Genomic DNA, 15,110 nt, shown 5'->3' on the forward strand with positions numbered 1-15,110 from the left:
TTTGTTGTCACTGCATTTTCACTGAACATTATTTTAGTTTTACTCATATTCATTTTCAGTCATGTCTGCTCTCTCTAATAAAATCTTCTATCATCTCTTGCAATACATCCCATGATTCACTAAACACAAATATGTTACCTATCTATCTATCTATCTATCTATCTATCTATCTATATATATATATATATATATATATATATATATATATATATATATATATATATACACATGTATATATAGTAAAGAACTGGATGTGCGCTCAAAACCAAAGAATTCTCAACCATCAGAGAACATGCAAGTAAATGCAAGACCAACATTGCTTATAAACACTTTGAAATAAATTGCTCAAGCGCCAAACAACTCCTCTCTACTAGTATTAGAGTCGTTAATGATTAAAGAAAAGGCTCCTAAATTAAACAGTCAATTATTCTCTGTCCCCCTCCACATCGCTTAAGCCGGCAAATTTAGAATTTTCTTCCCGAATGCTGTCCTTCAGATAGTCACTCAGTTCTCTAGTCTGTTCCAGACAGGTTGGTTTCCTTAGGCAATTTTAATTTTTTTATATTTAATTTTAAGATAGTTTTCTCTTAGTTCATTTTATTTTATCTCCAGATTTTACTAGTAACTGTGTTTATAATTTCAATTTTAATTTTCACTGTCTTTTTTTGTATTTTATATATTTTTACTGAGTTTTGCTTAAAATGTTTTATATGTCCATTTTAGCCTTGATAATGGGATGAGTCCCGAAACGTCGGCACCAATAAACTGAGAGATGTTGTCCAGACTCTTCGTCCTCCTTTTTATTCTATCTTTAAAGCTCGCCAGGACCAACGACCTACCTCAATATATATATATATATATATATATATATATATATATATATATATATATATATATATGTGTACATATATATATATATATATATATATATATATATATATATATATATATATATATATATATATATATATATATATCACCATTACCAGTCGTTACTAGTCAACTGCAAAACAAGACCACCGACATCGTCTCTTCTTCCTTCTACAGCTTCTTTTGCAATCTCTAGGTACTCATTCTGTCATTCTTAATGTCCACGAGTTATTTGTCATTCTCATTATCTGTCCTGGCCATGTAAATGTCTTTTTCTTACATATTGTTAGAATATCCTCTACTTTAGTTTGTTCTCGTATCCATATTGCTCTTGTTCTATCTCTTAGTGTTATTTCCATTATCATTCTTTCTATAGCTCTTTGAGTTGTAACTGGCTTATGATCTAAGGCTTTAGTAAAGCTCAAAGTTTCTGATGTATAAGTTAATACTGATAGGACCACCTCATTAAATACTTTCACTTTTCATAATTTCATTTTCTTCAACAAATGCTCTCTTTGTCAAATGCAGTAAGTTTAGTCTTCTGAAAGCGTTTTAAGCATCATAGATGTTGTCTGTGCATAAATCTAGCAGTAATTTCAGTCTTCATAAAGCATTTTAATGCTTATCCTTCTTTTAATTTCGGTCTCGTGTCCTGAGGAAAAACTGTCTGCCCCAAGTACGTATTTTCATTAACAATCTCCAGAGGCTCGTCCATAACTCTCACTCTCCATTTTCATTGAACATTATCTTAAGTTTTATTCATATTCATCTACATTTCTGCCTTCTCTATTCTCATTTGCATGTCCTTAGCTCCCTTGATTAGTCTAACTTCCTCCCTTCTAATTACATGGCTATAGTAGCTCAAATGAGCTTCCTTATTATAAATTTTACATATACCTCACATTCGTCTTGTATCTTGACTCCCCCTCCTTTCAAGAGTTATATTCCAACAATCCACCTCACCAGTCTCATCTTGGTTCTTTCCAACGGTCCCTCCTCTTTCATCCTAAGTGCCCAAGTTTCTACCCCATATAATACTACAGGCCAAATAACTGTCTTATATTTCTTCATTTTGAGGCTTTGTGGCATTTCCTTGCCTAAAACAACACCACTTACTACTTACTTCCCTTCATTTTCGGCATGCGTATTTCTCTCTGCCTCAACTTCTTTCTCGGTACAGCCCACTACTGTTAATATTAATCCCATATATTCAAACTCGATTATCTGTTTTAGCACTCTACCATCTTCCACTTAATTTTTATTTCATGTCCTTCTCTACTACTATTCCTTAGTTCTGCCTTTCCAATGTTTATCTTAAATTATTTCCTTTCTAGGTGTCCTTTCCATGCTAAAAACCTTTCTTGCAACTTGTTATATGCATGCTATAACTATTAAATCTTTAGCAAACATCACTTCCCACAGTACTTTGTTATTCCTTAATTCTGATGACAAAGTATCTATAAGGATGAGGACCAGGAATGGACTCCGAGCAAATCCCTAATGGAGGTAAACCTTCATAGGGAATGCCTTAGTCTCCCCATATTTTGTCTGATCGTGGTTCTTCCCACTAATACATTATCCTCACTCTATATATATATATATATATATATATATATATATATATATATATATATATATATATATGTGTGTGTGTGTGTGTGTGTGTGTGTGTGTGTGTATGTGTGTGTACACACACGTGTGTATATGTGTATTGAGGGTAATGTACACACACACGTGTGTATATGTGTATTGAGGGTAATGTACACACACACACGTGTGTAGGCCTATATGTGTATTATGGTATACTGACACTACATGCTTATACTGTACACTATAAATGAGAAAATAAAAAAGCCTAGAGATTGAAGGAAACATTGGCTCCATATAAATTACAAAAAGCGACAAATGGAAAGACGCCTTTCCCCCCACCCCCCCCCCCCCCCCAAAAAAAAAATAAACCAAATAGTTCTTGGCACAGAGAAGTAAACGGCAACTGAAAAAGATAACGCCTTATCACTGCCGTAAGTTCCCCAGGTGCGTGATCTTACACACAAGTGAGAAAGCACGTTGACTCATTAATTCGGTAACGCAAACTTTTCCCGAAGTCGACCTCGTATAATTGCCACGAAAGGTGTTTACCATTCTTTAAGATTTAAAGAATGGTAAAGTTTGAATACTATGGAAAAATGTTTTTTTGCATAAACTTCTCCTCACCAAACTCATTCTCATTACACAATGAAAACCTTTCTTAGAATACTGTCCATACATCTTCTTAAGCTAAATCCAAGGAACTCCCACAAAAGTTTCAGTTATTGTATTTTTGTGTGCGTGTGTATATATATATATATATATATATATATATATATATATATATATATATATATATATATATATGCAAGCATAAAAACCAATTTAACTTGGTAATACTTACAAAATAAAAGATGCATACATACATAATTACATTATATATATGTGTATGTATATATATATATATATATATATATATATATATATATATATATATATATATATATATATATATATATATTTATATATATACACCCACACACACATATACACACGCACACACACATAATATATACATATATATATATATATATATATATATATATATATATATATATATTTATATATATATATATATTATAAATGTATATATACAGTATATATATAATTCCCATTAAACAAGATGGTCGTTAACAAATTATCTTTAACAGCCGAGTCGTTCATGTACTGCGCTGAAGAAACCTTAACATTTGCCAAAATATTCAACAAAGTAGAAAGCATATCTGTAGTATGTTGAACATCGTCCCAAGCTACACATACCGTGCTACTTGATTCTATCCTGTAAACATTTCTGCACTTCTTGAAGTAATAAGGCCCTTTCTTTCCAATACCTCTGACAATTGTCTATATAAAACATTCCAAATCTTCCTCTTCTCATTTACCTTCGAAGAATTCAGATTGATACAATCAGAACTGATACCTCTACATATATCGTCCAATCACTTCATCTCACGTCCCACACAATTCAACGCGGTGTCTGTAACTAAATTTTCACTCCTCTTACACACCAAACTTCCCTTTCATAATGGACAGCAGTATCAACAATCCCTTCCTACATATTAACCAAGACCTAAGCCTAAGACAATCCCCAAAGCAGCTGTCTTTCTAGCTTTACCTACCCTGTGATTTCAATCTTCTAAAAACTTCTAATTCTCCACCAAACACATTAAACTTCCAAACTCCTCTTTTTGGTGGATATTAGTATTATTTAGGCTCACCCTTGCTCCCATTTCTCCTCTCCCCAATCAGCTCTTTATCCTTGGCAAACACCAAATAATTTCAAACCCCGTCCTCAACTCATTTTCTTATTTCCGAAATTTCCACCATTCTCTGATTCTTGCATAATCCCAGCCATATCCATATAGACTCCTGTAGACAACAATATCGTCTCTGATCCAATTTTACACCAAACCAGTTACTCTCCATCTATATACTTTAATACACTATTTACTCCCACCAAATAAAAACTTTTATATCTACACACATACACATAAATACATATATATATCATACATAAATAATACCTTGATTTACGGGCAACTCGCAATAAATACAAGAAATTCAGTATACGAGCACGAAATTTCAAATCTGTATAAATGCATTGCATTGGCTTGCGAGCAAAAATTTATATCTGTAGTCACATTTTTTTATGGAAAAATACTAACTAGACTAACAAGCTCTACGTAGGAAATGGTCACACAGCACCCATACACCAGCCAAGCTGTGTTCACAGTTCCTGTGATTTTTATGTCATTTCGTTTCTTTGCTCCCATCCACCTTCCTACTTATACCTTAACCCTTTCACTCTCTCTGCAGTTTTCGTACCACCATCACCTAATGTTATCTTGAAAACGTTTTTGGCAGCGTACTTTTATAAAGTTGAAACAGTGTTCTTATTAGAATTGTGATTGCTAAATTTCACGTTAAGTTAACAATATTAACAGCATACAGCAGTACCTAGACAATGGCTTGCAAGATGATCAAGAAAGGAGAGAAGGAGATTATAGCCTTAGAGCTGACAAGAAGAAATTAACAAGTAGTAAGATCAAGGTTAACCCTGGCAAAAATTAACTTTTGTAAAACATAAAAAAATAACACAATCCTGAAGAAGAAAAATCAGAGCAATTAACACTGCAAAGGGATACCTACTTGGATGAAACAACGGCCACGTATTCTAGACAATTTTTAGAACTTGCTTTTCATATAGATGAATGAGATGCAGTTAGCAATTTATGAAAAGGAAAAGTTTCTGTATGCTGACCTTTTGAAATAAAGAGCCAGGTATGTTGGCAGACCAAGAAAAGCGAACACTCAAAGCGAGCTGTGTCTGGTTTGATAACTTCAAGAGAAGAACAGGCATGCATTGTCAAGGCACCAGAGGAATGCGTGTTAAAAGGTTTGCGAACTTCAAGTCTTACATGGCAGATCAAGTTTTTAATTGCGATGAGACAGGTCTATTTTGGAAGATGATGCACAGAAGGACCTTCATTGCTGCATAAGAGAAGGAAATTTCCAGTCGCTTGCCCATGAAATACCGTCTAACCCTACTGTTTGGTGCTAATGCCAGCAGAGATTGCAAAATCAAACCTTCCCTAGTGTATCACTCAAAGAATCCACGATCCTTTAAAAAGTACAGAGTACAGAAGAAGCAACTTGATGTAATGTGGAGGTTAAACAACAAGGCTTAGGCATCTGGCATTTTGTTTGTTGAATGGGTCGATGAGGTTTTTGGTCCTGAAGTCAAAAGTTTCAGCCACTCAACACCCCTCAAATTCTCTAACCCATGAATCAACATGTAATCTCTAACTTCACAACCTGTACACGAACGAAGGAAATGTTCAAGCAATGTTTCAAGGTCACCTAATGGCCCAAGCTCCTCCTTAGCATTTTGGAAAGAACATTTCTGCATTGTCAGCAGCTTCCAAATCATCGAAAATACCAGGAAAGGCATCACACGAGAGCCCTCAATTCAGCATGGGAGAAACTGGCCTGAAACTGTTGAAGAAAGGGATTTCGAGTGATTCAAACCCATGCTGGAGGAGGCAATAGACAATGAAATTGAGTACTTGGGAAAGACATTGAGGTTGGAGGTAGACTGGACATCAGCAATCTGCTTGAGGAACATAGCGAACAGCTGATAACTGAGGAGCTATTAGAGTTGCATAAGGAGCAATAATAAAATTGCACAAGGAACAGCAACCAAATGAAGGGGAGGAGAGGGATGGACAGTGACAAACTTCTCTCTGTAAGTGAAATAAGGGAAAAACTGAAAAATATTGTAGAAACGCATCACCTATATGAGGCTTTAGCCTGGAGAACAGCTAATGTGTTTACGGACAATCCTAGGTCAGATTTCCATACAAGTCTAAATATATTTAAAGACAATAACAGCCGTCTCTCGATAGCTTCCTTGTCAAAATTGAAATAAAAGATAACAAGGTTAAGGTTTCCATAAAGCGTGAATTAAAAGATTCAGTTAGCGATTGTGAATGGTGATCAAGAAAAAAAAAACTCCTGATATTTTATCCAGAGTTCTCATGGAGGTTGATTCTCTGCCCAAGAAGTGACCCAATCCTAATCCTCTTCCTCCTCCTCCATCTTACAAACACTATACTCTTAAAAGGTGAAGTATGAACCGCACGTGTTTCAGACACGCTCGTACACTGTATCAGAATTTCTTTTTTTTTATACATATTGCTATCCTTTCGCACTGATAACAAGCTGTTTACCCCTTTCTGTTCATGAACTTTGTTTGAATTATTGTAACGTTCTTGCTCGGAACTGATTGCATATAAACCCACGATCTGTTGAAATAGTCAGTTACACTCACCTCACCCATCAGTAACCACCTAACTGCCCACTTGGACAATTATTGACCACCAAAAGACCAGCACCCTCCCAACTTGCCCCTCATTGCTGTGCCCACTGTTTGATGATGCAGCCCTCCGACCCTATCCAAGCCTCATCCAAGAAACTACTGCCTTTGGCCAGTACCAAGGCGTTCGCTTGGTTTCAGCATGCCAAGGTCCACTTTTGCAACAAGGGCGTGACTCGCTCAAGCAACAAACTGATGCCCGAGGAAACTTTCCCAGAAATCTCAGATTAGCTTTGCAAGCTTTATACGATGCTTTCAAAACATAAATCCTGGAGCAGAACTCACCATTGCCAGAAGCCCGTATAGCCAAGCTTTTACCCCTCTCTAAATAACCGTTGAGGGACCAAAAGACTTCACTCACTCTCTGGGAAATGACCAGTATTGCTCGCCTGCAACCTGCTGCAGATGGCTCTCCTTGTGAGGTGAACCTAGTTCGTGCCCTTTGGGTACTAGCTTACCCGAACCTGTATGCGCTGCCATACACAATCTCGATATTTTGCCCATGAAGAATCTGATGACCAAAGTCGACGACCTTGCGGATAGCCACTTTACCACCTTCAAGACTTCCATCAACGCTTCTACTCCTGACGAAGAGGACAACTATTCATCATCCGCCAAAGCTGACGTGAATGGGGTGGGACACAGATGCCATCCCCGTGACGTGACGGAGCAGCGACAAAGCCGCCCATCACCCACCACTCGCTAACGCCCCCAACCAAATGACCTCTCCAACCACTGACTGACATCCATCAGCTTCATCTAACTACCACTCCAGATTCGGGGCTGCTGTAAAGAAATGTGTGAACAGTACTCAGTGGCCAAAAAACGTGTAAGAAGGCCACCGCGTGTCATGGTGGCCTCCATTGTCACTAATCTTTTCTTTTTACATGATGCAGGTATGGGCATACAATTTTTGGTAGACATGGGAGCTTGCCGTTCTCTCCTGCCAAGGCCACTCTCCAGGACACGGCGTAGTCTAAGTCTACTGACATCCACTTGGTAACTGCCAACAGACCTGTGTTCTCCACACAAGGATATGGAAGCCTCACATTATCATTTGGGAGCCCCAAATATCATTGGAAGTTTCTCATTGCTGACGTCACACTGCCAATCCTCGGTGCGGATTTCCTCTCCCATTTCCATCTCCTGGTTGAGGTGGGCACTAACGGTTAGTCAACGATGGAATCGTATTTGTCAACACCTCTTCATTTCAGCCCTCCCGACTTCACTCTCCACATCAGTGCACTGATGGAGACCTACCCTCCCCCTCCCTCTGTTGTACCAGGAAGTCTTCAATCCAGAACTTCACCAAAACGCCCACGTTTCCCAGCAAACACGGTATTTATCACCATATCAAGATGACGGGGCCCCCAGTATTCGCTAGATTCAGACGTCTGACACTGGATCATTTGGCATCTGCTGAACAAACGTTAGCCGAAATGGAAGAAATGGGCCTTTGCCAAATGGCCTCAACCCATGGTCCTCGCCCTTGCACAATGTCATGAAGATGGATAGCTCTCTATGCCCTTGTGGGGATTATAGGCGTCTGAACATGCAGACAGAACAGGATCGCTACCCCCTCCCAAACATTTTCAACGTAACCTCCAACTTGCACAAGGTGAAGGTTTTCTCTAAGCTCAACCTCCTGAAGGGGTATTATCAGGTGCCCATGAACCCAAAAGACATCACCAAGACTACCTTCATTACCCCCTTCGGTACATACACCTTCAATTACTCCTGTTTTGGCTTTCATAAACCCTGGGTCACTTTTCAACACCTCAAGGATGGCATCTTAGGGGATTCCCCTTCTGTGTATATGTGGAAGAAATACTTGGGTTCTCAATCCTCCAAAGAAGAACACCTACGACACATACACATCATGCTCGACCGCCTACATCAGAACGGCCAACCCCTCCCTGAGAAAGTAGCAGCTGTTTAGAACTTCCCCACACCCTCGACTGTCAAATCACTGCAAGAATTCTTGGACATGATCAACTATTATCACCGTTTCCTGCCAGCTATAGCTGCCACTCTTGACCCTCTCAATCCCTCCATTAAGAGCAACCCAAAAGACCTGAATTAGGGTCCTCTTCAAGAAGTGACTTTCTGCAATGCAAAGAATGCCCTATCAACTGCTGCTGCTCTCACTTTCCAGTGCCACATGCCCCTCTCTTTCTCTCCACCAATGCCAGCAACACTGCTATTGGTTCAGTACTCAAGCAGGTGGTCACGGCTTGCCTTGCCCATTGGCCTTCCTCAGCAAAAAACTGACCAAGGCGGAATACAGCTATTCTACCTTCGACTGTGAATTGCTGGTGGTTCATTTGGCTGTCCGTCACTTTCGTCACATTTTACAAAATACGCCTTTGTCATGCATAAGGATTACACGCCTCTGGTGCATCCCTTGATTTGTCAGTCCTACGCCTGGTTTGCCCGTCAACGCCGACATCTCAACGTCATGACTGAATACAATTACAAACTTCCACACGTCCCTGGAAAAATGAATTCCGTTGCCGATACACTTTCAAGAAACACGTTGGCTGCCATTCACTTGCAATTAAATTACAAGGCCAATGGAAATATCCAAAGTACCCACCATGTAGGACATCTTGCCCATTCCTCTGTTGGGAAGATGTCTCCCTCGATGAATGCAACATCACCCTCCTCTACAACGTCAGCACTGGTAGACCACGACCATGGATACCTGCTCCCATGCACCAACAGGCGTTTGATTTCATTCATAGCCTTTCACATCCCTTGAGCCAATCTACTGCACAGCTACTGAGGACTAAGTTCATTTGGCATTACTAAGGATGTTAAGGATTGAGTCCATGTCTGTACTTCATGCAAAACTTCGAGGGTACATCTACACGGATACGAAAGTGGGCACCTTTCTTTTTAACGTCATTGACCGTTTCACTCGTCCTGAAGACATCCCCATGCAAACTCCAATGTCCATCTCATGTATATCTGCCTTACTCTCAGGGTGGATAGAGAGATTTGGCATCGCTGAGCATATTACTTCTGACAAGGTTACCACTGTCCCCTCTCAATTGGGGATATCATTAGCAAATCTTCTGGGCATCGCCCAACATCACATACCAAGTGCAACCTCCAGCCAACAGAATGGTTAAATATTTTCATTGCACCCTCAAAGCAACTTTGATGTCCAGATGCAAAGACTAACTGTTTTAATCAGCTTCTCTGGGTACTCTTGGGACTAAGGATCACTCCTAAAAATACCCTGGATGTCTTGGCAGCTAAAATGATGTATGGCAATCCGTTAGTCATCCTAACTTTTTCCTTCAACAACCTACTCTGACAATCTCCAGAGCCTACGTCATGTTGTGGGAAAATTTACTCCATTCCGCCACACTTATAAGCCCCCAGTGAAGCAACACAACACCAGACTTGCTCAAGGCATCGCACATTTTCCTGCACAACTACACTAGCAAGCCACACCTAACGCACCCTTACACGGGCCCTTTCCTCGTGATCCATCAAACAACGAAATCAACGAAAGATTTCTTAATTAACATTCGTGGCAAAGACGATTGGGTCTCCATTCATCTCCTTAAACTTACATATCTCCTGCAAGATGACCCACCTACAGTGCGTCTCTCCAAAGCAGGGTGCCTTTGAAAATGAGTGTATGTGTGTATTTATGAGCGTGTGGTACTCATCGAGTGAATTCCCGTTATTTCTTCCGGGAAAAATCGTTTCAGTATACAAGCATTTTGGGTTATGGGCTTGCTCCTGAAACGGATTAAACTTGTATCCTGAGGTACTACCGTATGTGTGCATATATATATATATATATATATATACATACAAGCATGTATGTATGTATGTATGAATATGAATATATATATATATATATATATATATATATTTACATACACATATATATACATATAATACATGTGTATACTGTATATGTACATATACTATATATATATATATATATATATATATATTTATGTATTTATATATTAGTAGGTAGTAGATTGGCCAGGGCACCAGCCACCCGTCGATATACTACAATTAGTGTGCTACGGCTCATTTCGTCGCTAACTACACATGGACAAAATAGCCTGGCCTATTATTTCCACATTCTCCTCTGTCCTCATACACCTGACTACATTGAAATAACCAAATAATTCTTCACTCAAGCGGTTAAATAACGCACTGTAATTGTTCATTGGCTACTTTCCTCTTGGTAAGGGTAGAACACCCTCTCTAAGTATGGTAAGCAGCTCATCTCGGAAAAAGGCTACTCCAAAATCAAAGCACTGTTCTCTAGTTTTAGGTAGTGGCATAGCCTCTGCACCATAGACTTCCACGGTCTTGGATTAGAGTTCTCTTGCTTAAGGGTATACTCGGGCACACTATTCTATTTCATTTCTCTTACTCCTGTTTAAGTTTTTATAGTTTATACAGTATATGGAAGATCTAATTTAATGTTATTTTTAAAATATTTTATTTTGATTGTTTATTACTCTTCTTTTAGTTTATTTGTTTCCTTGTTTCCTTTCATCACTGGGCTATTTTTCCTTGTTGAAGCCCTTGGGCTCATAGTATCTTACTTTTCCAACTAGGATAATAGCTTAGCTTGTAATAATATATATATATATATATATATATATATATATATATATATATATATATATATATGATATATATGTACATACATGTGTGTATGTATGGATGTATATACATATATAAGTATATTTATAATGTATTGGCAAACATACGAGTACGGAGGAGGGAAAGGTCTGTTCATTTTATACAATATAATAGACGTTACCGAAAAAAAGTAATATACAAACAGAGAGAGAGAGAGAGAGAGAGAGAGAGAGAGAGAGAGACTCAATTCCATCAGAGTTCATTGCATATCTGGGCAGCGTTCGCTACCTCGTTTACTCGTGGCGAGGTTGTTTTGTATTCTCCAAGTTCTGTTCCACCCAGAGGACTGTAATCCGACGTTCGTGTTCAGTCCAACAGATGACCACATCACAGAGGTGGAAACTCTCCCTCTTCATATTGTCCTATTAAGAAAAAGGAGGATCAAGGGAAAGCCAGAGAGAGAGAGAGAGCGAGAGGAGAGAGAGAGAGAGAGAGAGAGAGAATAAAATAAACAAAAAAAGATGCACTCAGTCCGATAACATTGTACATTGAGACTTTGATATATCCTTGGCTGTTTCTTCTATGTGTGGCACATACATAGACAACGCACAGACAAAGACAGTAATATTGCATACAGATACAGTATATACATATATATATATATATATATATGTGTGTGTGTGTGGTGTGTGTGTGTGTGTGCAGAAATATAATTAATGTATACATATTTTCCTTTCAATACGCACACTATTTACACATATATAATCATAAGGCTATTAAAAATATATATTTTCCCTGTTGGAGCCCTTGATATTATAGCATTATTCTTTTACAGCTAAGGTTGTAGTTTAGCTAGAATTAATAATAAACAATAATAATAATAATAATAATAATAATAATAATAATAATAATAATAATAATAATAAATAATAAAATATAATGACAATTACATATTACACAATCATTTAATTAGTTTTGTAGACAATATTGAGTCTGCACTTTGAATTTGAACAGAAAGCGCTCGGATTCGTATAATACATACCGTAGTTGAAAAGGCAGAAGCAAGGAGTTTCAAGATGGCGTCATGGCAGTATTGGAATGCATGGGTCTTAATACCCAGGAAGTAAAGGAGTGGTGAATTATGCGCAGGAGGCTTGACGTGCCGTTGGAGACCCTATGGTGTGGGTATATGAAGCGGCTAATGTCGACCTGGATTATGCACCATGGCTCATCCATGATTTAATGGGGTATATAAACGTAGTAGAGACTGTTGAGTTGGTTGGTTTCTTTGGGCATTAGAACTATGAACAGATATATATATATAATATATATATACACACATATAGATATAATATATATATATACACATATATATACACACACACAATATATATATATATATATATATAGGTTATATATCGCTATAATATGAAAATGCATGTGTTCATGTATCATCATATATATATATATATATGTATATCATATATATATATATATATACTTAGATATATATACATATATATTTACTTAGATATATACATATATATATATATATATATATTTATTAATATATCTATCTATATATATGTATATATTTACTATATATATATATATATATATATATATTTACTTAGATATATATATATATATATATATAGAGAGAGAGAGAGAGAGAGAGAGAGAGAGAGAGTTATTCGCGATGTTAATCCCTAGCTCCTAAAAAAATGTTCTCTGGCACTAAGAGAATGAAAAATAAAAAACTTGTTACCGATTACTATATTATAAAGCATCTAATTTCATAAAGGTTATGTATTCCAACAAAGGACTATTCAGGATTACCCCCGTGTAGATAGTAGTCAGTCATATTTGTATAAGAAAGCTGGATGAAGTACGAAACGTTGCTAGGGTTCGGTATATTAAGTAATTCATGAGTAAACTGGGAAATTTATATATAAAAAAAAAAAACTAATACATATTAAGCGAATGCATAAACACAAACATACACAAATACACATTTGTATAAACTTAACACACGCACTGTGTAATTTGCCATAAAATATCAACGAAATATAAACGCATAAAACTGTGTAAAAGTCGTTATGTGCATATGCTTATCTCTACGTATACAAATTCACTAAATCCCCATTGATCTGTTTTTGGAAGCATGGAAGCCATGATCGAGTAAATCAAGAATACCCAGGTATAAATGAGTACCAGAATTTTCTTATATCAGAACTAAAGTATAAACACACACACAGATATATATATATATATATATACATATATATATATATATATATATATATATATACATATCTATATATATACACACACACACACACACATATATATATATATATATTATACCGAGAGAGAGAGAGAGAGAGAGAGAGAGAGAGAGAGAATCTTACCTTTCTGAGTAGGCCTGCATGCATCAGATGGCAAAGGCTGTAGTTTGATGGGTGATTCCATGGCTTCTTCCTGCAAAATAAAGCAATATACATTTTAGGTAAACAGCAGTGGGAGATCGACTGATTTCAGGTTATGAAGCAACACATTAGAATGAGTTAAGGACCAAAGAGCGCCGGAAACGATGCGAACTAACAGTTGAATAATGAACTGAAGTCATTTTATTCCTTCAGTTACTGAGACCAATAGTGACAATTTGTGGGACATTGTGATTTCTTGCTGTATCTCTCGGGGTACACCCTCTCACCTGGGCAAAAATACTCTTGACCTCTTATCCGAGGGACGGGGAGACTGAGTAGTCATATGTTTGGCTATACGTTCAGCGTGACATAACGTGTGTGTGTATATATATATATATATATATATATATCGCTAGTCACATGCTTTGTATTATATAGGGGAGAATTCCGATTCTTTTTCCGACCAAAAAGAAACAATGTTTGACAACACTGGTGAATGGAATGATAAACCAACTACAATGAGATGAAAGATACTGGCACTCATGTCATTATGGGAGATCAATGGTGCAAAGAGGCAATGTTATCACCACGCCATCTGCACGCTGTTTTCAATGCGTAGCCGCATATGGCATCAATGGTCACCAGGTCTCTTGAGTTTACTAACGAATGTCACAGAGGGAGGAGGAGAAAAGAAATAGGAGGAACAAGGAGAAAGGGAAGAGAGGATGAATAAACCGGCAGTTTAGCTCTAATGTCCAAAACGTATCGATGTTGGCATGACAACCGATTTACCTAAATGAAGCAAAGGTAAGAATTCGATGCTACATTAATCTTTTTTATTGATGCGATATTAATTTTGTTTCAGTGTATGTTTTATTCGTTTGGTTAATCTTTTTCCTCTACCCCGAAAAAAAGAATATTTTATTTTTTCCATATATTTCATACTGGAACACTATTTCTAGGTTTTAAGAAATAAAATTTTCACACCTAAAGAAACGCTGAAAATTCTTTCTATTTCTCCTAATTCGAATTACAACTATACTCTATTTTCTTCTCTCCCTCGTGATAACATTATTATTATTATTATTATTATTATTATTATTATTATTATTATTATTATTACTATAAGATAAGCTACAACACCAGTTGGAAGATAAGGATGCTACAAGCCCAACGGCTCAAACACGGAAAAAATAGCCCAGGAGAGGAAACAAGGAAATAGA

General features: G+C 37.1%; 1 protein-coding gene across 1 annotated transcript in view; it reads right to left on the reverse strand.

Annotated features, from left to right (window-relative positions):
• LOC137615243 (excitatory amino acid transporter 3-like) overlaps window positions 1–15,110 on the reverse strand; it is a 1,014,688-nt gene that overhangs the window by 472,924 nt on the left and 526,654 nt on the right. The window contains exon 3 of the mRNA XM_068344957.1: window positions 13,870–13,939. Coding sequence (XP_068201058.1) covers window positions 13,870–13,889 — 20 coding nt within the window. The 5' untranslated portion in view covers window positions 13,890–13,939. The remainder of the gene's footprint in view (window positions 1–13,869; window positions 13,940–15,110) is intronic.

Source organism: Palaemon carinicauda, chromosome 21 (assembly GCF_036898095.1).
Source record: "Palaemon carinicauda isolate YSFRI2023 chromosome 21, ASM3689809v2, whole genome shotgun sequence".
NCBI lineage: Eukaryota > Metazoa > Arthropoda > Malacostraca > Decapoda > Palaemonidae > Palaemon > Palaemon carinicauda.